This window comes from Daphnia pulex, chromosome 2, assembly GCF_021134715.1.
Source record: "Daphnia pulex isolate KAP4 chromosome 2, ASM2113471v1".
Classification (NCBI taxonomy): Eukaryota; Metazoa; Arthropoda; class Branchiopoda; order Diplostraca; family Daphniidae; genus Daphnia; species Daphnia pulex.
This window is the reverse complement of record NC_060018.1, coordinates 12,343,823-12,370,558: the sequence shown is the minus strand read 5'-3', so window position 1 is coordinate 12,370,558 and position 26,736 is coordinate 12,343,823. Positions and strand designations below refer to the sequence as shown.

Sequence of the window (26,736 nt, the reverse complement as noted above, 5' to 3'; positions counted from 1 at the left end):
CCAACCACTCCAATTTTTCTTTACAGCTTTCTTGAGTCAAACTCTGTTAAATATGAGTGAAACAGTGCTCAACATTTTTCACTGTCAGAAATGCAATTTCTCCCAAGTCACTCCATAATTGAGAAATACTCAGTCATTAGTTATTCTCAAGTGAATCTATCAGGACAAAATAGAATAAAGTGCTTAGGTTGGCTATTCTATCTTTTAATTAGTAACTTGAAGTCATTTAAAATCAAATGAAATTACTTCATAATCCAGATCAGACACGAAACAAGACCTTTTCAATTGACGTCGTAAACATTCTGCAGATGAAATGCAATGTTGCCGTGCGATGTAAATCAACCCCCGTCGCACCGACTGTAAAAATCGTGAAAAAAAACATAAAAGAAACCAAAATAAAAAAGAATTTCGATTTCAAATAAATAAATGGCAGATTTTATCGGATCAATTTGCTATCCCTTTTTTTTTTCTTTTGTGTTGTTCTAGCGCTTACTTTTATTGCAGCAGGTTTAACTCTGGATCAATTTGTTCTCCTACTTTACGGCACAGTCACACTGGCGACGTGTAAGAAAAAGTGCAGAGAAGAAAATCCCGACATTCCCAAATCTATATACACCCCGAGCCTATAGGGAGAGAGAGAGAGTGCATAAAATTATACTGATTTTTATTTCCACAGTCATTCCAATCGGTATAAAAGTCGACTGTGACCCAATCTAAGGAAGATATAAAATAAGGAAGAAAGAAAAAAGGGGGGAAAAGCACAACGACTTGTGATCTCAGGATTTTTTTCCTGGCACGGCTCCCGGAGCAGCCCAGGAGCAGCAGCAGTTCAGCAGCTCCCGGTATATCGTACAGAGCAGTTCTGCGGCAGACAATGGAGAGACTGAGAGGAAGGAGTCACCATGGAACGATGGCGGTGGATATAAGGAGGGATGCATAAAACGGATAAAACTGGTCGTTGGAGGGGGGGAAATCACAAAGAATCGAGGTAAAACGATCACCCCCAAAAGGAGAGTCTAGTTCTAGAGGAGGACATCAACAAGACCGAAGAGAATGAAACGAGTTTCTTTCTTTCTTTCATTCTCTCTTTCTCCTTTTCCTCGTTTGCATCCGTTATATGTTATTTGTGTGTAGCAAGAAACGGGACCGGCACACATTGCACCGAACCAATGGGCCGTGAGGAAAAAAGGAATATAGCCTCATAGATTTCGTATCACGCCGATTCCGGTGCTCTCCCCTCCACACACAACGGTGAACCAGAGCGTCTAGCAAAAAAAAAGATCCTGCTAGCCTTTTTTTTTAGCTTTTTATTCCTTCTGCAGAGACTTGCGTCGTCGTCTCTTATTTATCCCCCCCCCACCCCACCAACCCTCCGACGGCAGCCGGAGAGCAAGGACTGGAATCTAAGCGGCTTTCCTGTGCGCTCCACAGCACCATCATAGTATATATCTCAGACATGTAGAATGATACAATATAAAAAAGGAGGGGGGGGGGATACCCGTTGAAGCTGAATCGATCGGCGGCTATAAGCGCATAGAAACCGAATAAATATCATCGATGGATGTATAGACAGAGAGACATACACCCCGCCATTTTTTGTTTCAGTAAGAAAATATATATTTGAATTAAATATAAATATGAAATATAATTCGAGTGAGAGGTGGAAGAGAACGAAAGTGAACGGAGAAATAAAAATTTAATAAATTTCTGGGCACTTTCAAATGAGTCAGGACACCCCACCTATATACGCTGGGCTCTTTTTTCTTTCTTTGTGTATATGTGTGCCAAGTGATTATACCACGAAAACAACACTGAATATATATACGTGACGCAATAATCAGGTGTATAAAACTTGTTCGGCTGCTAAATCATTAGAAAAAAGAAAGAAACAAAAAGAAAACAAGAAAACCGGTACACGAGCGAAGAAAAGTGCGTTTAATAGCTTGAGGACAGCATGAACAACCCATTCTTCATTCGTTATATAGCGTCTGACTATCTCTGCTTAACAACAAATGATCCCCTCTTGTCCCGATCAAGTACAAAAGAGCTGAAATGATTGTAATTATTCATAAATATCGACGGTTGTGATAAATCAATTTCCAGCTGTTTTTGCACTGGAAATAATAATTGGGATTAGCCAATCGTATAGAGCCCAAAATACACCAAACCTGTCCACCATTTATGATCATTTACGAGTGTGTACCATATATTCCCTACTAATTGGTCGGAATGTCTGACATCGCGACGCATTAACCGACTTTTTGGTTTTTTATTTATTTCTACGCGTATAACGGAGAGATGAAAATCCTCCATGGAAAAGAAGAGGTCAGCAGAGATTTGCATAAACCGTTTTTACCTCTGGTGGTTACATTTTTATTGCCGCATTCCACGTCGCATCGTCTATATAGAAGAAAAGAAAAAAAAAGGTTTTTATATTTTATTTTATCAAGTACAACCGTCGCCACTCTGTTTCTTCTCCTCTTTATAGATAGACATATATATCCTCTCTCGGAGCAAAACAAAATCCTCCGGGGCCAAATAAAAACCCACACACAGTATTACGTATTTTTATTGTTCATTTATTTTTATTTCTTTTAAATAATTCTCTACAATCGGACACACACATGAAACCCAAAAAGAAAAGGAAAAAAAACACGAAAAGGGACATCACAACAAGACACACACACACACACACACACGTACATATTTGCTTTTTACGTAAAATATTATATGATACTGCGCGGTTTTGTTTTGCTCTTTTTGCTTTTTTTTTTTCGTTCGTCATTTGAATAAAATATGCCACAGCCAGAGAAACAGCACAGATACATTAGCATATTATTTAGCGGTCCTTATTAGGCTAGGTATACATACTATAGACTTAATTTTGATCCGACTTTTGGGCTTAAAGCTAATCATAATAATATAACTTGACGTGTGCTGCTGTCTCTAGACGACTCTTCTTCTCTCTCCTTTTCGAATCTCGGTTCTAATCGCTTATTTTTTTAAGATTATATTCCAGAAATAATCAAAATGAATTGAAGAAAAAGAAAGTGTTGCGAAATTTCGCCTGGTCTGCTGAGAGTTGAGTCAATTATTTATTTATTCTTCTACTACCATCACGCCACGATAGTTTTGTGCTTTTATAATTGTTTTTGGGTACCTAGAAATTTTTTTTTACGCGCCCCGTTACGCACACACACACACCTGCTGATTACACACACACACACGTATAAATATATTTATGCCGTGAAAACAAAACGAGAAGAAAATGAACCAACGATTTTCTTATTGGGCTTTTTCTTCTCTCTCTTTTCTTCTTCCACCGGTTAATTACACGATAATAATTACATCATTCATCTTTTAAACAGAGTAAAAAAAGGGGCGGATTAGATTAGATGTAGAACTCCGTTTTGTTTTTCTCTTTTTCTTGCTTTTAGAGATTGGCTCCGGGCGATTATTTGCACCTTATTGCGATTTGACACAAAGTATTGCGTGATTGAAACGAAAAAAGAGAAATGAATTGTTGAATTAACCACCGGCTAAATGTGGAAGGCGAATCTAGAAAATTAAAAACAAAAAGGCGAAATAGTTTTTTCTGATTTTAATCAAAATTGCTATTTAAAAATAATAGCGTTCGTTATTGGTGTGCTTTCCGAATAATAATTTCCTACATTATTAAATAGTAGTTTAAGAGATACAGTAGAATTAAGCACTTGGTGAATAGAACCCACATGAAGTTTTGTATTTGTTTTCCTTTTTTTTTGAATTTTTAATTTTGACAAGGGGGGAGAAATTGGGCAAGGAAGGAAGAAGGAATTTCAAAATAAACGAAATGAATTAATTTTAATTATTATTCCTATAATCCTCCCCCGCTCCCAATTTTCGTCTTTTTCTGGCTACAGGCACGGCGTCAATAAAAGTGAGCGTTTGGTTACAAATAAACGTCTGCGTTGTAATTTTTCGGTTATAATTCAAACAAATAAACGGAGCGAGAAATTTAATTTTCCCCGAAATGTTTTCCAAAAAATTGTCCGAGTGTTGTCTCTGCGTGTATGTGTGTAACTATATGAATGTATTTTATTGTTTGGTATGTAAAAAAAAAAAATCTGTTTGTTCCAAAATGTTATTGTAAGGCTATTTAATTATTATTAGTCCAGTTTTGGGGTTGTAAGGATGAAAAAAAATTGTGTGGGTAAATATACGGAAGAATCAATCGATCAACAACAGTGAGGGAGGTTAAAAGGTAATTTAAAAAAAAAAAGAACACACTCACGTCGAAAAGAAAAATTTGCATCTATCTTGTATAAATATCTCATTTACATGAAGGCCTAAGTTTATTATTAATTTTTTTTTTGCTGTTATTAGAGGCTATATATGCAACACACTATAACTCTTCTGTCAATTATCTTCAGTTCAGCACGAGAAATTATTGCTACGTTTTTTTTTCTTCTTCTTGCAGCGACACAAGACGTCACGCACGCACACACACACACACGACACGAAACTCTTCACTTTGCACTCGATGACGCAACTAAATCACAGCAAAATATATTCAAAAAAAAATAACCAAAATTAAAAAAAAAAAAAAAGTTTTTTTTTTGTAGTGTGTCGGTGTGTGTGTGTGTGTGTCTGTGTGATGTTTAACCAAACAACAGCGAGAGAGAAAGAGAGAGAGAGAGAGACAAAACACAAATGACAAATATAACAGACCAAACCAAAAGTATGCAGATGAACATGACACGATTCATTAATTCATTAATTATTGTTTGTTTGTTTGTTGTTGTTGGAAGCACGCGCACAAAACTTTTTTTGGGGGGAGTGAGGGGCTTCTTCGTACAATTCAATTCGAAACGACTATGGTAAAAAAAAAATTTTTGAATTAACAAACGACATTTTATTAGAAATCCAATCAAAATGAATATAACTCGTCACTAAAAAAAAATCAATTAATGGCACTCGCTTATTGGCTCCTACAACGGCGCGCGTGTGTGGGGGGTGAGGTTTGATTGAACAGAAAAATTTTGTGATTTTTGTTTTTTGACAAGAACGAAATTTGATTTTACAAATAATTCTAAAAAATCGATTATTATTATTTTTTTTCGAAAAATTTTGGTTTGGCGCAATTATTATTCCTCGACGACAATATTTTGTTTTTTATTGCATTAATCTCAACTTATTATAATATATACGTACGGGGATGAGGGGGTTATTTCTCTATTTGATAATAAAATTATAATAGCAATTTTTTTAATTAAATTAAAATTGGAACTAAATAATGATAATAATTATAATCATCCCCTTTTTTTCAAAGTAACAATACTAATAAGTTTTTTGTTTTTAATTTTTCAATTAAAATCAAGAAAAATTGGTTGGTTTGTTTAAATTTTTTGTAAAAATGACGAGTCACCACAACCTTTAAGTGAGTGAGAGAATCGCGAGAGCGTACAAGGAGGGAGGAGGAGGAGGTTATTGCGTTTTTCTCATTTTGTGTGTGTGTGTGTGTGTGTGTATGCATGTGTGTAAAGTATTTTTTTTTTTAATAAAACGGTTTACATGTGTATATATATGTATAATATATATATATAAATAGTGTAGCTGCTATTTTGCCCAAGTCCATCCAGTGACAATCAAAATCCTGGACGGACTTGGATGAGGGGCGGGCATTTCAAATTTTTTATCCCGAATTTTTTTAAATTATTTTGCATTTCAATTTCCATTTCCCTTTGACTTGAATGGCCAAATTTGTTGTTGTTCGTTGTATAAATCAAAAGGAGAGGATCACCACAGTTGCGAGAAAAGAACTGCGCTAGCAACATTTTTAAGGAGCCAATCGAGTGGGCGAATGAGGGCGTGAGGCCAGGTATTGTATACCGTCGTCCATGAGGGATCCGGGACCGTTGGGTCCTCCTTGCTGGTCCACCACTTGGTTGCCGCCCGATGAGATGAGCGGCGACATCATTCCGTAGTCCATGTTGTCGTCCAGCGCGATGAACGAGCCCGTGTTCCACCTGGAAACCGACTGCTGCTGCTGTTGTTGTTGTTGCTGTTGTTGCTGTTGCTGCTGGCTGGACGTGTTGTTGCTCGGTCCATTTCGCTGCTGCTGCTGCTGGTTCGAGTGGTGCTGCTGGTTGGGCGTGATGGTGCGAGGCGATTGGTTGTTGACTCCGTTTCCTCCGCCGGACGGAGACGACGAGAACAAACTCAAATTGGTCGGACTGATCACGCCCGACATTCCACCAACCGGTCCGATGTTCGTATACGTAAATAACTGTTATTTATTTAAAATAATAAAATAGAAAAAATAAGAAAAAAATAAGAAAAAAAAAATGAAAAATTTAGTTCAAACGTTAAGATAAAAAGGTTACCCCCCGTGAAATTGATAAAAAGAAAAAATATCGTTTCTTATTTTTATAATCACGATGGGTGGGGACCCGATAACGGGTTTTTTTTTCTTCATCTTATATGACCTCGTATATATTACGCACTCCAGAATAAAACCATCAATAACGCAGCGAAAGAGAGAGAGAGAGAGAGAGGACCAAATAATAATAAAAATCAAGTTGTATTTGTTTTGTTAAAAAAATTTAAAAACTCTAATTTTATTTCAGACTTAACCCCACAGTCTGAATTGGAACTTAAAAAAAGCAACGAATCTTTTTTTGTTGTTTGTTGTTGCGGTTTGGTTTATCATTTATTAAAATGAATTCGTCAAATGTCTAGACGATTGCGGGCGATTTGATTTGACGACTCGGCGCTAATAGCAATTTTGAATTGCTAACGAAAAATGGATCCCAGTCGTCTGATTTATCCCCCCGAAATTTCGCCTGGCCGTGTTTCATGACCCGAACCGCATCTCCTACCCCCCCAAGTAAATTACAATAACAAAGCTATAGCACGCTCTCTGGTTTGGGTTTTTCAATCTCGGACGGACGCTAGACACACTTAGTTCGTGTGTTGTGGGGCAATCAGCGAATAGAAAGACCATCTCTCTCCTTTTCGGTGATTCTGATGCCCTCCCCCGGGGCTTTAAATAATAATAATAATCATACGGAATTTTCTTTTTCTAGCGCCGGTCGGATGATTTATTTATTAATTTGAGTGGGGTCATTAATTTTCGTGAATCATTTTAAAAAGAAAAAATTGAGGGAAATGATTTTTTCTGTCTAGTTTTTTTATTTACCTGTCCCGATTGCGCGTGCAAGTGAGAGAAGGTGTAGTCGCGCCCGGAGCCGAACGACGAGGAGCCGGCCGATGAGCCACCGCCGGAACCGCCGCTGCCGCCACTGACGCGTCCGTGTTGGAGGACTTCCGAGCCTCCGCCGCCGTTGGATCCGATCGACGTCGGACTCAGCGGCGGACCACGGTTGCCGCCGCCACTGCTCGACGACGACGGGTTGTTATCACCGACGCCCAGAGGAGGTGGCGTCACCGAAGGCGGCGGCGAGTTGGTCATGTCTTCATTTCATTTCAAAAATTAAAAATAAAAATTTTGAATTATTTTTGATTTTGAAAAATTGATGGAAAAAAATGAAATCAAATTAGAAATTCGTCGAACCTGTTGAGCGGATGATGGCCACCGGACGGGCCATTACCGGTGGCGGAGGAGGCGGTAACATGCTGGTGGCGTAATACGATGAGGACGAAAGCTTCATGGTCCCGCGTGACGATCCCGCTTGAACCTGAAAATATAATTTTTGAATTTCGCGGGTTAAAATTTCCCCCGCCAATTTTGAAAAAAAAAAAAATATTTCAAAAATTCACCTGGGCGTTCTGAGTGTTTTGGGCTTCTTGGCAGACGAGCGTGACAAAATCGGAGAAAGTGTCGTGGCCGTTCTCCTGGTACTTGCCGGGCGAGTGAGGGCCGCCGTTACCTCCGCCGTTGCTTCCGCCGGCCCCGCCGTGGCCGCCGTGTTGCGTCGCCACCACCAGTCCCTGATCGTGACCGTAGTAGCTGGACGCGGCCAGCGACACCACAGAACCGTGCTGCAAACCTGCTCCCAACCAAATGTGCGACCGGGCACGAACACAAAAAAAAAACCCCAATGAAACCCCACCCAAAAAAATGGCGGACAAGAAAAGAAAAGAAATAACAGAATTTTAGAAAACAAAATCTTCCAATTTCTCTTTTAAATTAAAAAACAAAATCAATTTTTTTGGGTTGTTATAATGAATTATCCTCGTCTAAAATAATTTGTTTTCTCTCTGATTTGGGGTTTCACTAACAGACGAACAACTAATAGAAAATGATTAAACGAAAAAATATAATAAGAAGATGACAATTTTGTTTGTTTGTTTGGTTGGAGGAATTGGACAACTGCTCACTATAATATTTATATATAATATGTATATATATTTGTTTTGTTTTGTTTCATAGGGGGTTGGATCTATATCCGGGGGGCAATTCATGCTTCGTGCTGTATCATGCTAATATATATATATTTTTCTCATTATGTCATTTTTTGTTTCGGGGGGCGACTATAAGAGAATAGAAAAGTTGTCGGTGATTTCAGATGGGAAATCGGTAGGGTTAAAACAATTCATTTCTAAATTTCGCTGCATCAGACATTCTTTGGCGCTAATCATCTAAAGTCTACCGTCTCTCTCAGATCACTCGACAATATTTAACCGGACATGGGGGGGTCGTTTCATGGGAGAGTTTTGTCTAAAAATTTGAAATTGTAGATGTACACAAATACCGTCGCCCAGTTGATAAAACTCTGTGTGTGTTTTTGTTTGGAATGTGTGTTTTCAAAGTGAAAGTGTTTAGCTCCGTTGGTGTTGGTCTCTCTCTCTACATGAATCTCGCTCGAAAAAATGTTTTTTTTTGAATTTCGCGCCAATTTTTTTCAAAATTTGTTTTTTGTTTTTTTTCGCGGGGATTTTGAATTGGCGACTCACCGTCTCTGCTGTTGCTCTGCAGATGATGTTGTTGCTGCTGCTGCTGGTGGTGTTGTTGGTGGTGGTGGTGCTGTTGGTGTTGGTGGTGATGGTGGTGAGGACTGGCCAGCTGCCGGCCATCGTGACTAGAGATGATGGCGCCCTCATCGGCCGAGGAAGGTCTGGCCGCGCCGCCACCACCACCACCGCCGCCGCCGTTATTATTATTATTACAATTGACACTTCCCGGCTCTATCTTGAGCGTTTTGGAGCCGATGGACGACGACAAGGCTGACGACGACGACGGCGGCGACGGTGGCGACGTCGCCGACGTGATGGAAGAAGTTGCGGAAGAGGAAGACGTGGAGGAAGTGGAGGATGTGGCTGGGATGGGGATGGTCGTGATGGATTGTTGGCCGACGACATTGGCAACTGCACTGCCGCCACCTAAACACACATTTTGGGTTTTTCGTTTTTCTTTTTCTTTTGTTTTGGTCCGTCTTTTTTCTGTAGTTTTAAAATTTGTGCTGGTCGGGAGGGAGGGCACTGTGCTTGTGGGAGGGGCTCAAAATCTCAAATCGTGCACAACCACAGATCACACATAAAACAAGACGCTAATTATCAAGGCCCAATCGACTCCGTCACTTCATCAAATGTGAACAATTTGTCCATTTTGATGACGTGACCCAGTCGGAAGAGCCCCTAGGTCGCTAGTTCAAATCAATTGTTGACTAGCTCTAAAATCATTTGCATATGCCAAAAATTTCCATGTTGTTAAATCTAATCTTTTTTTTTTTATGTCTATCAAAAAAATGTTTGTAAATTTTTTGCAGGTGGGTAATTAAATTAAAAATGACATGCGTCTACTGAAAACTAATTTTTCTTTTTTTCTTTCTCATCAAAAAGATTTTATATGCAAATTTTTTTTTGTTTTCGTCTGTCCGGCGATTTGTTTCCCTGGAAATTTTAAATTTTGGGGGTGTCAAAATGAAAAGAAAATGGAGGAAATGGTGGACTGACCGTGATCCATTTCCGAGTGCCAAGAGGTCTGATTGGACAGCGAGTTGGGACTCTGCTGATGGCCGTAGTAGCTCAAATCGGCGGCCGACGGGATGGATTTGTTGGCGTCGTTGCTGCCCTGTCCGCCGCCGCCGCGGATGATGATGCTCGACGACGTCCCTCCGCCGCCGCTGCCACCGCCCTGCGACGAAACGTCCTGCAGGTCGTCCTCCGTCGAGCTCATCCGCCGCAGTCGCTTGTGCTGGTGGCCGCCACCGCCGCCTCGGGGGTCGATCGGACTCTGCGAATTGCGGTGCAGAGACAGAGGACCTCAAGGAGAAAAATTGGCAAATGAATTCAAAAAATTGGCCAATTAAAATTTGGCAATTTGAAATCAAAATTTGGAAATAATTTACTGTAAGCGCCAGTTGCTTGGAGCATGGAGGCCGAGTGATCGGGAGCCGGTGGCGTGTAACTGTTGCAATAATAAGACGGGGCTTCGATCTTGATGGCGTTGAGCGGCGGCTGGAGCCCGTTGGAGCCCTGCATGATTGACGCTGCTTGGAAACGAGCATCAAAACGAGTCGAGAAAACAAAAGGAGAAAAATCAATCAACAATACAAAACAAAGATTCTAGTCCAACATTTAAATTCATTTCAATTTCAAATTCGTTGATTTAAAATATAGAACTTTAATACAACAGAAATCAAATCAATAAATAATCCATCAAAATTTCTTGTTCTCTTTTTGGAATTTCAAATTGACGCGCCGAGAAAATTCCGAACGCGGAACATCAACAAATCAAAATTCGATCGAAAAAAAACGCATATGTGAAGCAAAATAAAATGTTTTATTACCAGCCGAGGTTTGGTCACGAACTGCTCAAAAATTATTTCAAAAAATAAAAAGTTAAAAAAAAACTAGGGCGTAGTTGATATAATCCGCTGGATTATTTGTTTCCCTACTCAAAGGCGACCGGCTGGTATTTTCCCTTAACTCGCCTATTAAATCTAATCCCCCCAAAAAAAATCAAATGCCGCATTTGAAAAAAGAAAAATTGAGCGCGCCGCCCGCGTTCGCTAAAAGGTTATTCGAGTTCACGACACAACAAACCGAAGCGTCGTATTTTCACGCTGGCTCCGATGCGGAAGAAGATGTAGCGAAAGACGACCTTTCCATATGCAAATGGCCGCCCAAAAAGCCAACAGAAGAAAAAGAAAAAGAGAGAGAGAGAGAGCACAGCCATATAATGTGTGTATAAAAGGAGTTGTTGTCGATCCTCCTTTTATACAACGACCGACTTATACACACGCCTGTGTGTGTAGTGTGTGTAGTGTGTGTACGTGGTATTATAATACGACGGGGCTCATTCCCCCCCGCCGAGAGAGAGAGAGAGCGATAGTATATGTAGTAATAACCGATAGATGATGGATAAAAAGGAGAGAGAGAGAGTCCAGTCGGTTCATCACCGAAAAAAAAAAAGTTTTTTTTTGAAAAACGAACGAACGAAAAAATAGCCGAGTGAGCGGGACTAAACCATCCATCCATCCATCCGTAAAGAGAGAGAGAAGAGAGTTCGTGTGTGGATGTATATGAGCTGCTCTCCCGCTGCGGTTCGAAAGAAAAAAAATTTATTTTATTTTATTTTTTGGCCCGGCTAGAGAGAGAGAAAGAGCTCTAGTAGTAGGAGTGTGTGTGTGTTGGTAATAGTCATCAAACTCTTCTCTTCTTCTCTCTCTCTCTCTCCGTGATGATGGCGCTGCGCAACCATTTATGGGCGGGAGTCTATAATATTCGCGCGCGCGCTCGTATTTATTTTAATTCTTTTTGTCCCGCGGGACACGATATTTTATCTTTTTTTATTTTTGCGAAAAAATAAATAAATAATTTATTTAAAAAAAAAAATAAATTCCACAAGTTTTTTTTTTTTTGTTATCTTCCCTTTTTGTCGTTCGTCGTGATTCACGCATATTATCCCCATCAGATAGCGCAGTCACGACCATTAGCTACGGGGCGTAACATCGTTCCGCCATCTTCTCCCCCCCCCCCACCTTCCAGCTCGTTGGAAAAAATCGCGGTCGAATCGGGAAAAATAAAAACGGATCGCAACGCAAAACAAACAGAAATTACCGAACGCGTCCAAATGTTACAAAAGCCAACGAATTATTATTATTATGCGATGAAATAAATTTCACGAGCGACGGTCAAATAAATTGAAAAACAAAAAATCGTCCAACCGCGAGGCTTTTAAAATACTAATAAAAGCGGACGAAATGTAACATTATTATTTATTTATTTTCATCGGGTCGCGTGCCATTTCGTCATCTATATCTATTGCGGTGATTATTTATTGGAAAAAATAATAATAGCAACCAACGACGCGCTGCAAAATAAATAAAACTGCCTAAAGCCTGAAAGTATATTTATAAAAGAGTCTAAGGTGAAATGGCGGGGAAACTATTTTTTGAAAATGGGTCGACCCCGTGTCTTTCGGTCAATCGATTCAATCCATAAAAATAAATATAAGAAAATGACGGCCAGAGAAATAATATCAAAAACACAACATCACATCTTCATTCAGAAAAAATAAAATCAATTTTTGTCTTTCTTTCCTGGAATAAATCTCATCGAATTTTATTTATTTTCTTTTCTTTTTACCGGAAGAAGATGAACAGGAAGGATATCGTCCGAGGGGTGGATGAGGCTGCAATGAATTGATTTACGATACGACCGATGCTCCAATCTCAGACAACATCCCTACCCCCCCCCCTCTCTCTTTGCACACATTTATGGGTGTCCTGTATTTTATACTCGGCAATAGAATAAATAAAATATTCCCCCCAACTCTCAACGACCATCTCATTGCGAGTAAAATAAGAAAAAAAGGAAATTTCAATAAATTCGCCATCAATAAAATAAAATAAAAAAATGGAGGGGAAATGGACATGGAAATTTTGGATATTTCACCGGACCCTCTCTTTTGTATCTTATTTATTTAAATGTATCAACTTCTATGATTTTTTTCCGCCCCTTTTGATCTCCACCACCGATAAAATCAAAATGGCCGACGCCAGCGCAAAAACCGTTTGTGTCCTACGTACTGATATAAAATGAAATGAGTTGGCGACTTACTTTTGGAGAGCCGCCACAATTCCTTTGATGAGAAGACACCTGTCGCCAGGATCGTGTCGTTGTAGATGACTCCATTGTACGGGTTGTGAGTATATCCTGCGCTCAATCAATTCAAAATTAAAAAGAAAAATTCCAATCAATTTGACTCGACACATCCGCAATTTGAAACTAATGAAACCCCACAACCCCCAAAAAATCAAAAATAAATTCATTTTGAATTTTCTTTTTGGAGAATAAAATGGCGGGATCATTGCCAGCACACACACACATGTGTGTGTGAAAAAACGGGCAGTATACCATCTAAACAACATTTTCTTCTTTTTTATTTTATTTTAGTTTTTGTGTGTGTGTTTAGTTTCTTGGCTTTTGCTGCTTGACCGACTGGGGTTTCTGCCCAAAACGTGTTACGTACATTATTGGCGCTCGACAAATGTTTTGATACACCACGGTCTTAATATCCAAGTCGGGATCTAAAGGCAAAGAGGAAGGAAGATAGGGATAGGGATGTGTTATGACATTGGTGGCCCGATCCCAATACCATCAAAGTTTTCCATTTAAAAAATTTCAAAAAATAAAATAAAAATAAACAAATAAAATTGTGTTGAATTTTGAAATTCAGTTGGGGAATTTTCGGGGCCAAAAAACCAAAGAAGGAAGTGACGAGAGAGCGGGAGCGGATGACTCGTGCTCGTTGTTGTACCTCGACCAGAGCCAAAAAGGCAGCAGCAGCCGAGGACGCGGCCTTGCCCTTGGCACTTTGCACACATTTGCACAAAGTGAGTCGTGGAAAAAAGAGAAGAGCCAACGACCAATGGCATCGGGCACGCAGCAAAAGAGCCAAGGCCAAAGTACAGCCGCGAGCAGCCAAACAACAAACCCGTTTTGATTCCTCCTTCTTCTTTGACCCCGTCGTATGGATACAAGAAGAAGAAGAAGTTTCATTGCGCCCAGGTGCCAAGCACACAAGAGAAAACCTTCGCCTCTTTTGGGCTTCTTCTTCTTCTTCTTCTTCTTGTGCAATAAAAATTAAATTCAACAGAGAAACTGATAACGACGACCGGTTTTTTGTGCGTTCAAGATTGTACCGTTTCGTCCATTATTTGATTTTCTTTTTTTCTCTTTTTCGCAGGTGCAACTTTTTTGTAGTTTCTTCTTCTACTCAACGCTCTGCTGGCCAGGCGAGGCCTCACATCACAAGTATAGCGGCCAGCCAGCCACTTCAATCCATCTCGATGAGAGACAATTTTCGAATCGATCCGGCCAACCGGTTTGGAATTTCTGCACCCAACTAGCCAACCAACCAACCGATTTCTCTAATAATTCATCTGAATTTCGATTGAAAAGAAATCTCTCTAGCTCCAAACAACCCTTGGCAACAACAGTTATACGTTTGTACCCAATCCCCCGTGCCTTGTTACGCAATTGCAATTCGAATTTGGCGCCCATTTTTCTCCCATCCAACTAAACTAAATTCACACATAACCTTCAAGAACCTAAAAATAAAAATCCAATGAGGTGTACAACACCTAGCCGAGTGCGTTTCTCAGAAAATTTGAAAAATCCAAATCTTTTGAGTGAGAAAAGGGGGGAGTGGCGCATCGGTGGGAGGGATGCTCCGCGTTCTAAATCGGGAGAGAAAAAAAAAGAGGATGCGAGACTTTCTGAAGAAACCAGAGCAGAGTCACAAGACACGAGAAAAATAAAAAAAAACCTCAACCAAAATAAATCGTCATATTTTTGTTTTTCTTTTATCAAATGATGAAACTGTGAAGCAAGTTGAAGAAAAAAAAAATCAAAACAGAAAGAGAAAGACGGACGGGTGGAAATGTCTGCCGGACGGAATAATATATATTTACTGCTTGCTCCTGCTGCTGCACCGGCTCTCTCAAATATAGAAGAAGAAAATAAGAGAAGAGATATATATGTGCTGAACCAGCTGGGCCAGCACAAGAGAGCACACACACGCATTCCACACGGGGGAACCTGCAACGTTTTCATCTTCAGTGTGTGTAGTGTGTAGTGTAAGCTCGTCGCCGTGTCTCAGCACCCAAAACCATTTCTAAAAATATATAGACACACACACACACAACCCCGCGAGAGAAGTATATAGTTGAATATTATGAAGATGGGCTAAATCTGGGGTGGCCGGCGGGCGCATGAGCTGGGCGGGAACAACATTTCCCTCCTTATTTTTTCAAATTCAAAAAAAAATAAAATAAAATTCAAACTGGGAAAAAATGCATCGGAGTTTAAATAAAGTGCGGAGCTGGCCAGGCCAGCACCACCAGCGGGAGAAAGGGGAAAAAAGAGCCATCAGAGTGTCGGGCTCAAATACACACGGCCATGTTTAATGGCCGTCTCTCAAAGGAGATGGAAAGGAGGAGGAGGAGGACGGGATCGATGACGTCAAAGACATTCCCCCCCCCCTCACCATCTTCTACTCCTCCAGAGGAATATATTTATACTGCACACACACATCTCCTGGAAAAAGAGAAGAGAATGGCAAGAAGCTTTTTCGGGCCGCCCGTCCTATATACATTTGTCAACACACACACAGAAAACTGCCGGCCCATTTTTTTCTCTTTCCCCTCCTCCTCCTGCTCTTCTGACTTATTATTACAGTCTTATACCTCCATCGCCAAGCTCCCAGTTAATTCAATCTCATTCAACTTGTAACATCATTTCCCTTGTAAGAACATCCATCGGCCGGCCAGCCATTGATTTCTCCCCTGCGGGCGACAGCCATCGAGGTGTACACTATCCCCCCCCCCCTCCTCCCAATCAAGATGGATGGGGTGATGCGACAACATTACCAAACAAATCCCCCCCATCGTCTTCCAGAAGAAAGAAAAAGAATGTGGGAATCAACGCGATTAACTCTGATTCGCAAAGTTAATATCAAGTCTATCAGGGTTGTATATCTCTAATCATCATCCAGCCACGCCCTTATGTGTGCCGTGTGTGTGTCGGTATTAACCCGGAGCTGCTGGGAATGAGTCAAATAGAAAACGGGATTGCATCTTCTCTTAGCTTCTCCCCTATCGTTCGATTCAGTTGCAAATTGGGTGATGCGAGCGAGTAACCGACACACGAGCGACTCTCCTCGTTTCTAATCAAAAGGGGAAGGGAAGCGGTGGGATGGGAGGGAGGGGATAAACCACAAATTTATACCGCCAAAAAGATCAAGGGCGGGCGATGCAAATTGTGTGACTGTTGAAAAGGGCCGGCCCCCCCCTCACCAGCGCCCATCCATCCGCCCAGCCATCCAGCGACACAGCAGAAAAAGAGCCAGTCGATATCGATCGGGGGGCCAGACGATCGACCGATCATTCCTCCTTCCCTACATTCTGCCCATTCATCACATCATCCCGCAGTCTCAAATAAAAAATCAAACATTTTTCAAAAATTTAAAAAATGGCGCCAAAAAAATATTTTTTGAAAATTCAAATAAAAATCCCTCCCCCTTTTGTGTACACGTTGAGAAAGGAAGGAAGGAAGTAAAGGGGGTGTGTTTTCTAGCGGGGGTGGTGGTGATGGGAGAGCAGAGAGTGATCTAATCGATAGCGCCGGGGTAGTAGAAGATCCTGTTTGATGAGAGCGGGGGGGTAGTAGTAGTGCTGACGCCACACTCGTGGGGTTACGAGTGACTATATATGCACCGATGGATAAAGATGGAGTGGGAGAAGAAGAAGAAGGAGGAGGTCGCCTCTTTTCTCGGTGACGGGCCGTGACGGGCAAAAGAGAAGAAGAAGAGGATGACACACTATATAACATCTTATAGGAAAATTATTATGATCTATCTTAATTCTTAACTCTTCTTCTTCTTCTTTTGGCCTGTAGGCTTTTGTTGGTGGGGTGGGAGCAGCTCCTGCCGGCTCCTGATGACGACGGCCATCGTCCAAGTCCCGGGGAGGAGGAGGAGGATGACGAAAAACAGGCGGGTTTGGGTGTGTGTGTGTGTGTGTCCTCCAATTGATGATCAATCAAGAGTTACACACAGACGAGGGATCAAGGGGAGAGGAGAGCTCTGCAGCAGCTACACACAATGTGTGTCTGAAGGGTAAAAAAGAAAAGAAGAGTCTGCATGGCCGGCCCGCCCACTTCTTCGCCCACCCTCCACCCCTCCTCTTCTTCTTATGTGTAACAGAAAAAAGGCCGGCATCGACTCTTTTGATAGAGTTGGGATGTATCAAGAGTTGAAAATACATTTTGATTCAATTCCCCACAATTTGATTAGAAAATCAAAATGGGCCAGGGCCTTTTTATTCCTACCCGGTGAGGGACGGACATGAGCTTCCAATCAAAAGGTCACCATCCCCACCCACCCCATTGGGTGGTGGGTTGAGGATGATCTAATGAAGAAACTCTTTGCGAGCGGGGGGTGGGATGTTTCTTTTGGCTGTTCACCAAGAAAAAATTGAATTTACCCCCAAAAATAAAAAAAAATATTCTCAGCGGGGAAATTGAAATTTTTTTAAATTTTTACCTTTCAAGTTGCGATCGTCGTCCACCTTGTCGCCAGTATCACAGATCCCGCTCAATGTCTCCGCTCCTAATATAAAAATTGAAAATTCAATTCCAGTCAATCCATACATAATTAAAAATCAAAAATCCAAGCCAGGCAAAGAAAAATGTTGAAATTAAAATTGCTCGTCACTAAAACGGGGCCGGACTGTTGCGCGTTTGTTTCTTTGGCTCATTCCCAACACACACACACACACAAAAATAAAATAAAATAAAAATTCGACTCCGCAGCCAATGTGGTATATCATTTAAAAATAATAAGAGAGAAAGAGCTGGCCGGGACAACTGCTGGGAGAGAGAGGAATATCATTCAATCCGTCACGGCGAAACACACAAAAGTTTGTACAGGCTAAAGCCCAGCCACGGGGGCCGGCCGTATAAATCATCAAATGGTGCTGGGTCAAATCACAAATATGTGACAAGAGTAAAAAGCGTCGAAATAATAGTATACACAAAATCAGTACCGTGGCTGTTGATAAAGTTGGCCAGGTAAAGGTCCAGTTCTCTGACGGAGACGTTGATGTGATAGGGATTGACGCAGAGGCCCGGATGGAGGCAATCGGGCGACTTTTCCAGCCGCTCGCCGTCCGTACTCTCCAGCGGAATGGCTTTGAACAGGATGACCATCACCAAATCCAGCCGCCAAACCTTTTTTCAATTTGAAATGAATTTTTATTTCAATTTAAAAAATGAATAAAAATTGGAAAAATTGGAAATTTGAATGTTTACCTTATCGGCTTGTCTGAGACAATCGATGCGTCTCATTTTGCCCTTCTGGTCCGGATTGGATAGGACGCACATGGCCGGCTTCTTGCCCGTGATGCTCAGCACGAAATCTTCCCGGCACTCTTGCGTGATGTCCTTGCGCAGTTTGCCCAGCAGGCGGCTGGCCCACTTTTGCTTCACCTCAGGTTTCTCGTTCTGTTTTTATTTTATTTTTTTCATCCCAAATTGACACAGAAAAGAAAAAAAGAAATAAATAATTCAAATTAACTTTAATTTCCCCGTTGGGATTTTTTTTTTTCTAGTTAAGATATTCATCTGAGTATAAAGAAGAGAAAACCGCGGCAAAAATCATAAACAAGTCAATAAGTGCCGGGATAGATGGCCCAGCCGCCCAACCGCCTTCTTCCCAATAGTTTTTTCTTGTCTATTCCTTCGTTGGTTGGTTGGGTTATTTTATTTTATTTTATTTTATTTAGCCGTTTGATGGTTTTACGACGGGCGCCGCGCGCGCTGATGCAACAACAACAACAACAACAACACGGAACATGTTTCAGGCGTTTTCACGTCTAAACTCTCCTCTGGACACACAACTGCTGCTCCAGCACCACCACAGCACTGCTGCTACTTAACAAGAGAGTGGGGGCAAGAGGCGAGCGCATTTGCATACGAGACGAGATTTTCTCTCTCTCTCTCGTCTCTTAGCGACGACGACATCCGATCGACGAGAAATGATAAAACCAATAAGAGAAGAACAAGAAGAAAAAGCCAAAAGGGAAAAAGAAAGAAAAAGACTCTTTCGCCATATCACTCCCGTCTCCCAGGTATATAAGATCTTCTTCTTCTTCGTCGTCGTCGTGTTAAATGCTGGAAAAATCCGACTAGGAATGTTGGGTGGGTGCGCAACTAATAATCGATCCGTCTAGGGGAAGGCCAACAAACATTTTGTCGTCGATTGCAGGGGGGGAAATGTTGTGCGTGACCGACGGCACTGGGAAATTGTTATACAACATTATAAGCCGTATGCGCAAAGAACTTTGAATTCACGTAATTGTGTGGAATGTTGGCCATCAAAAATATGCGACTTTTCTTCTTCCAAACGGAATATTTTTTGATTCTTCCAGAAAAAGAAAAGAAAAGAGAAGAGAGAGAGAGGAGATATAACCGGAGAGTCAACTTTTTGGGTTCTCTCAAAGGAGATAAAAACGTCCTTGCCTCGAGCGGGAAATGATTATTTTTACGAAAAATCAAATAAAAATTTATACAAAAGGTTGACACCAAAAGAAAAAGAAAAAAGACGACACGACAGAAACCGCAACTATTTCGATGATATTTTTCCAATTCAGAAAGATTAAAAAAAATAAAAATAAGAAAAAACCAGAAATTTTGATTTTATTTATTTTTTTGGGTTGAAAAAAAAATAAATAAAAAAATAATTTCTTCATTGGAAAATAACAAACAAACAAAATCAAATCAATAAAAAAGAAACAAGACAATTTGTGGCAGTTGACCCAGAGAGAGAAAAAAAAAGAGAGGGAAGGGGGGAGAATAGATACAGGACGTGTTTCTTTTTCTTTTTCTTTCGTGAGTGTGTGTGATATTGCGCACGAGCAGAGAACGAGCAGCGCGTTCTCTTCACGAACGCCCCATGTTTTGTTGCTGTTGCCGTGATGACGCGACGCGACCGACCGACCGACCGACCGACGACCTTCCCAAGGCCCTCATATGCTAATCAAGTCGTTTCTCTCTCTCTCCACAGCACAGAGTCGTTCCCCTTCTCTTTTTATTCCCCCCCCCCCCGTCTTCCATAATCTTGCGTCTCCGTTTTGAAATTGAGCGCGCGCGCGCTCAAGACATTTCGTCTTTGCCACATTTTCTACCCTACTCGTTACGTCAATTTGAAATCAATTTAAAAAAATCCAAATTTTCAAAATTTCAAATTTTTCAAATTACCCGCCATTTTGCGAATTTTCTAAAAAGAACAAAATAATTTAAAAAAAAATACGATGGTGGGAGGGGGGGGGGATTGGATGACCTAACGAAGAAAAAAAGGCGAACGAAGAGAAAGGAGGATAAGGTGGAGAGAAAATAAAAGGAATACACGGGTGGAGAAAGAAAAAAGCTTTTCTCTCTCTCTCCGTGTGTGTGTGTGTATGTGTGTGGGTATTGTGAACGCATAACCCGGAAGTCCTTTTTTTTTCTTTTTTTTTTCTTTTTCGCATGTAAAAGAAGAAGAAAGAAGAAGAAGAAGAACTTAATATTTTATACTGACGTCATACACCTTCTCCCCACCAAAAAAGGGGGGCACAGCCATCTTTAACCCGGGAAAAATCAGGAAAAACCGTGAAGAAGAAGAAGAAGAAAAATAAATATAAATCAGTCAGGCCAACTCCGCAGCAGCAGCAGCAGCACTCCTTTTTATGTACACATCTATATGGCCATTTCCCGCGCTCGGCTCAATCAAATCCATCACGTTCGTTACACACACACAAGACACAATTCTTCTTCGTCTTCTTCTGGCTCGGTAATCATTTACAGTACAGAACACGACGGAATGCGTGTAATTGGCGATTCGTTTTCCAAAAAAAAAAAAGACCCGCGAATTTTGAAACAACAAAAAAATCAAAATAATTTTTTTTTAAACAATCACGAACGGTAAATTACAGGTCCAATTAAACCCCCCCGAAAAATAAAATGCTAAGCGGAGACTGTGATGATAGTCATCACCGCTACAACCGTTTAAAAACCTCGTGAGCGATTTGTTGCGTCACATTTAGCCCTTCCCACCTTTTCTAGTAAATCAATCAAATTTTCCCGCCGAATTTTCAAATTTTAAAACGACACCCAAAAATTTTCAAATTTTAAATTTCTTCTTTTATTTTCCAGTAGGAAGAAACGAAGAAGAAGAAGAAGCTTCTGCTTGTTCTTCCCCACTCCCCATCCCCCACCGCCTGGAATATATAATTATAGAACTAGCTCTCCTTCTAAACTTACAGGAGCAGAGAGGAGAGAGAGACAACCGGGAAAAAAATAAAAAATAAATTTCGGGAGGATAACCCGATGGCGAGAGAAAATCAAAAAATCGAAAAATCATCTCAATCATACACGCACTGCGATATTATTACATCAGGTGAAAGTCGAGAGCTACAGCAACTCTTCTCCACTCGTCAGTTTTGCCTTCGAACCCAAATAGACGCAGAGAGAGCAGGAAGAAGAAGATCACGGACGCCGTTTTTTATTTAAGTAGAGCACACACAAAAAAAAAGGAGTTTGACGTCATCCCAAACATCTTTTTCTTTTTGTTTGTGTGTCCACCATTTTTGTTTCCCCCCCAATCGAGTTGAAAACTTTATTTCTAATAAAATTACAGTTGGTGACTGCAGAAAGTTGAATAAATCTCCAGTTGGAAAGTCAAAACTCCTCACGCGTCCACATTTTCTCGGGTTGAAATTATTATTTCCGGAGTTGGTAAGAAGAAGACGGGCGGCTGTTTGAACAGCTCAGCCTAAAGATAGGCTTGTCTGCTGCTGCCCGACGTTCCCCTGAGCAGTGAGTTATTAGACGCCACACACACCACCAGCAGCAGCAGCAGCAGCCGCCGCTCTCCTTTCGTTCCAGCATCTTGGTGTAACCCGACAAACTTCTAGCCCAGAGTTTTATATATATATCTATATCTATCTAGAATACTATATATCTAGAGAGAGAGAGAGACGTATAGTATTCCGGCTGCTGCTGCTGGGCGGAGCCGGCCCAGTTATAGGACTAGGCTAAAGCCAAGAGGCCTAATACGTCAAAGGCAAAAGTCAACGACAGTCGCCGCATCTTATGTCGTTTCATCTCACTCGACAAAAAGGTATAGTAGATATCGACATTGGGAGGTCTTGACCTCAAAATAAAAAGAACGACCATCTTCTTCTTTTATTTCTTAATCCGGAATGATGGAAGAGAGGCCTCAGGGTGGGCAGGTCCCTCGTCGTCCATCTCACTCCACTTTTTTTTCGACTTTTTTGACACATATGACATTTCCACTGGGTCGCCCCCCAATCATCTTTAAGTTGAGAAATGGATTTCTAAAGAATTACCTGAAGTTCTTCCTTGCAGCGACGCTCCTCCTCGAGCGACATCCGCTTCTCGTGCTTCTTGAAGTACTTGCGTTTGGCCGCCTGCAGGTTGAACCACGTATACGAGAAAGACTTGACGTGAGGCAGCAGCGCCTCGATGAATGGATGAAATTCATCCTGTCAATATTTGAAGAAGAGAAAAAAAATTCATTTTAAATTTCAATTCAATTTAAATGATCAAAATAAAAATATTTTTGTTTTCTTTTTTAAAGTGTGTCTCTCGTATGGAAATGACTAAAAGGGCTGGCCAGATGGAGGTTAGATACTCGCAGCACAAGAGGGGGGTCTTCTCTTTCTTTCTTTTTTTTTTATTTTTTTGAATTTTTTTTTATTTTCCCGCTTTGAGGTTTTCTGCATAAATCTGACAATCGAGAGCTGCAAGTTGTGAAAGAAATCGCTGGAGGACGGGCCGTGTAGAGAGAGAGAAAGAGAGAGAAAAAGAAGTTGCTGGGCGCTATATGGCTATCACGTAGACACATAAGATACGTGGCCGGGCGAATTTAGCGCACGACGCCTATACAACACAGCCGACGGCGGAAAAATAATCATAAAATAAAAAATTTCTTTTAATATAAATATATATATTTCTATTTCTTTTCTTTTCTTCCGGGCGGAGGAGGAGAAGAAGGAGGAAGGGAAGCTTACAACAGAGAGAGAGATACGGGGGGACTCCGTCCCTAGTGTGTGTCAGCCCGTTTGTTACACACACACGCAAGACATTTCGCTTGTCCGGAGCCAACGCCGAGATTCTTGTTCCGTTATTGGATGTAATATATTGGAGTAGATGAATCCCCACCCCACCCCAAACCCCTTCCTTTTTCCCTTCATTACATGTGTCGGACGATGAGATTTCAGGGGTGGAATAAATAAATCAGAAAATATATTACGCAACATCTCTTTCTCTCTGATTAGATTAGATTTCCCGGAGTAATTTTTTGTTGTTTCCTTTATTTTTTTTTCTTTTTTAAACGAAATTTCACGCGTGAAAGTTGATCGACCTGGCCTAACAGCTGACCTAGTCACTATGTTACAACTACTTTCTTTGTGTGTGTGTGTGTGTATTTATGAATTTTTCATTTGCGTGACCCAGAAATGGTAAAGGAGAGAAAGAGAAAAAAAGGCAAACTCCGGCTATTTATCGTCGACCTATTCCGCGTGAGATTTTCTTTCCCTACAGGAAAAACTAAAAAACAAGAAACCCTCCACACCTTTAAAGATTTGAAGAAAATAAAATAAAATCGAGAATTTATCCATCAAAAAATAGAAGAATGTTTCGTTCTAATAACAAGTAGCTCTGATTGTTATCCGGGCAGCCCATCAAGCTCCCGTGGAGCTTTCAAACTGTCAATATTATATTTTAAAAAAAGAAAAAAAAAGGCCAATGAACAAAGATGGAAAAACAAACCTGATTCTCTCTCCTTTCATATTTAAAAATTTAAAATAAAAATGTTCACAAAAATATTTTCGCGCTCCCCTTCCAAATATTCAAATCGCCAATTAAGCCACCCAATGTTGACAAACTGTCACTTCTCAAAATCAAATCAATTTCCTCGCAGTCCAGCTTTAAAAATAAGAATATTTCTGATTTATACAAGAAATCTAAACAAGATTTTTCTTTTGAAATATTCTACATAGATGGTCTTATACTATTACTAGAGCTCTCGGATGTTACTCCGTGCACTCCTTTTTTTTTCTTCCCGGATACTCCCGAGTTGCTCCTACTACTACAGCACTAAAAGAAAGAAGGAAAGAGATAGACAAGCTAGACAGCTATATATACGGGGCAGGAACTAAGAGAAAAGAAGGAAAAAGAAAAAAAAAAGAGGTTTGCGTGAGTGATGATGATCACTTTCTTCTACATGGTGGAAAAAGAAAAAGAAGAGCTCTATATATAAATCTATATCCCAGTTATATAAGGCGGAAGGAGGAAGAAGAAAAGAATCTGCTGTGTGTGTGGAGGGAGGGGAAATGTATCTCTCGACTCTCTTCGATAACGTTTCCTCCACTATATGCCAGTAGTAGTGGGCCCTTTAAGAAGAAAAAAAAGACTCAGACAGAGTCTCTACGGCGTTTGACGCGAGGCCGTGCATCAGTCATCCCGTCCTCTCTTTCTCTCTCTCTTGTCCCTCGTACACGATCAAATGTATCGAGGGGAAAAAATAAATATCAAATAATCTTTGATTTTCAACAGCTAATCGTCAGACACTACGAGATTCTCTCTGTGAATAGACTCGCACCAGGAATTTTGGTTTTTCACACACAAGTTAAGATTCCCCCCTCCCACGTTACGTGTGTGTATAATAAGCGACTCCATCACATCGATTCGTGAGTCCCCCACACGCATTCACGGCACGTCGTCACAATCTCCAACCGATTGAAACTCGATTTTATTTTCCCTTTTTTTATTTGTTATTTTTACACTCGAAAAAATCAGAAATTCAACGTCCGACCTTGCCCATTTCCTCACATGACGTTCCTATTTTCTCAAGGGACGGTGGTATACACAAACCCTGGTCAGTGTGACATTTGTTTCACGCTAGCCGGACACATCAACAAATAAATTTGACAGTTTCCTAAGGGATCAGATCAGATTAAAAAAATTGGGCAATTCTTTGATTTTTATTTGATTAGAATTATTACGCGTTAGTGTTTTATTTCCCCGCAAAAAGGTGAAATAAATTAAAGGTGCCATTAGGACGGGAGGGAATACAATAACGTGTCTTCTTCTTCCTTCTTTGTGGACGCGCCACGTACATAAAATGTCGGGTCCGTTGATTTATTTCTCTTTTTGCATTTTTCTTATCATCAAAGGAAGAATGGGAAATTTATTGTATGACATCACCGCATTCATCTCGTTGCGGGAATGATTATTCCCCCCCCCCTCTCCTCCATCTCTCCTGTGTGTGTGTGTGTTTGTCTGTTGATGTGCGCAGTACACCCTACCTGGCGCTGACACCCGCATGATCCATCGCCGTCCTACCAGAAAGTCTTGAATCTTCTTCTTCTTCTCCTCCGTTTTTATAACGCAATCCCCAGCGTGAAAGGATAAATATCTACGCCTTTTTCTTATTTTAATATCTTTCTATGTGTCATTATTTTTTATTTTAAACTGCCGAGATATCATTACGGGGATGGATCATTATTACATTCCGCGCAAAACATTTCCTGGGAAATAATAAAAAAATTTCTTGTTTTTTTTTTTTTTTAAATGGCGCGGGCGGACTAGTAAAAACTAAAAAGGATTGACCGTGGTGCAGGATAGAAGACAAAAACAATTTCATCGCTATAACCTTTTTGTTCTTGGTCACGTCACATTTTGGATATCAAAAGAAGACGAACTTTTGTGCGCCACGATCCATCAGGTTATAATAATTAGGGCGTTGTGCGGATCAAATATTTTCTCTCTCCTTTTACGTCGATGATTTTTTGTTATCGAATTTGAAAAAAAGAAATTTGGCGCCTTTTTGTTTTGTTTCATTTGAAAAAAATTCGAACGGCGCCTGCGTTCGACGACGACGCTGAAGGAGGAGACACACACTTGAAATAGAACCCGTGGTGCGTCTTCTACCAACAGCCCCGATAGGAGATGTTAATTTACGAGCGTGTGATATGCATCTGTCGACCCGACGAGAGAGAGACTCCACCCTTTTTTCTTCTCTCTCTCTCTCTCCTCCCGATATATATCTACACTACACCTATACGTGACCTTATTTCGCGCAAAATCGAAATTTTTTTTTCAAATTTCCCGCCTTTTAAAATTTTTTTTTAAATCATTTGAATAACATTCAAAATAAAACCCCAAAAAGAAAAAAAGAAAAATATAGGGTCCAAGAGGGAGCGATCGAAATAAAAGGGAAAAGAGCTGTGCTGTGCGCGTCTTATATATTCCTGGAATAAATATCTGCTGGCGTTGTAAAAATAGATCACACCCCTCCTTCGTTCCTCCGTTCGTTCGTTCCTTTTTTTTTCTTTTCTCCCGAAAGTCCCTCCGCCGCACCATCTTCAACAAATAAAATAAAAATGTGTGTGCCGGGCCAGTGCGTCTTTTACAAAAAAAGAAAAAGAAAAGAAATTCTCTCAACCTGCGCACAAGCCGACAATCCTCCCGCGTTTAAAATACGAAAAAGAAAAAAAAAATGTTCCCGGCAGGAGACTGGAAATAGCTCCAACCCCTTTTGCATGTACAGGCCACCAGGGGTCACCCGATGAACCGAAACGATTTTTTTTTTTTCCTTTTTCCCCAATTGAGTCCATTCACTTTTTATTTTTATTTTGATTATATTTGAGTCGGTTCGGTTGTTACGGGATTACACCAGCGCGGGTCAGAGAGAGAGACACTCTATCGAGTTTGCGGACACGT

At 40.7% G+C, this 26,736-nt stretch overlaps 1 protein-coding gene across 8 annotated transcripts in view; it reads right to left on the bottom strand.

The window, feature by feature from the left end:
• Positions 1-3,717: 3,717 nt before the first annotated feature.
• Positions 3,718-26,736, bottom strand: part of LOC124209859 (nuclear factor 1 X-type-like) — a 30,649-nt gene continuing 7,630 nt past the window's right edge. For 2 of the 8 annotated variants that reach the window (XM_046608084.1, XM_046608102.1), the window contains exons 2-13: positions 22,338-22,493; positions 18,262-18,453; positions 17,997-18,180; positions 17,495-17,560; positions 13,009-13,104; positions 10,293-10,436; positions 9,898-10,206; positions 8,899-9,324; positions 7,762-7,991; positions 7,556-7,679; positions 7,181-7,455; positions 3,718-6,268 (exon numbers count right to left, since the gene is read on the bottom strand). In XM_046608084.1, the coding sequence (XP_046464040.1) occupies positions 5,819-6,268; positions 7,181-7,455; positions 7,556-7,679; positions 7,762-7,991; positions 8,899-9,324; positions 9,898-10,206; positions 10,293-10,436; positions 13,009-13,104; positions 17,495-17,560; positions 17,997-18,180; positions 18,262-18,453; positions 22,338-22,493 (2,652 nt within the window). In that variant the 3' untranslated portion in view covers positions 3,718-5,818. The remainder of the gene's footprint in view (positions 6,269-7,180; positions 7,456-7,555; positions 7,680-7,761; positions 7,992-8,898; positions 9,325-9,897; positions 10,207-10,292; positions 10,437-13,008; positions 13,105-17,494; positions 17,561-17,996; positions 18,181-18,261; positions 18,454-22,337; positions 22,494-26,736) is intronic. The other 6 variants (XM_046608093.1, XM_046608107.1, XM_046608114.1 and 3 more) reach the window with 3 other exon arrangements.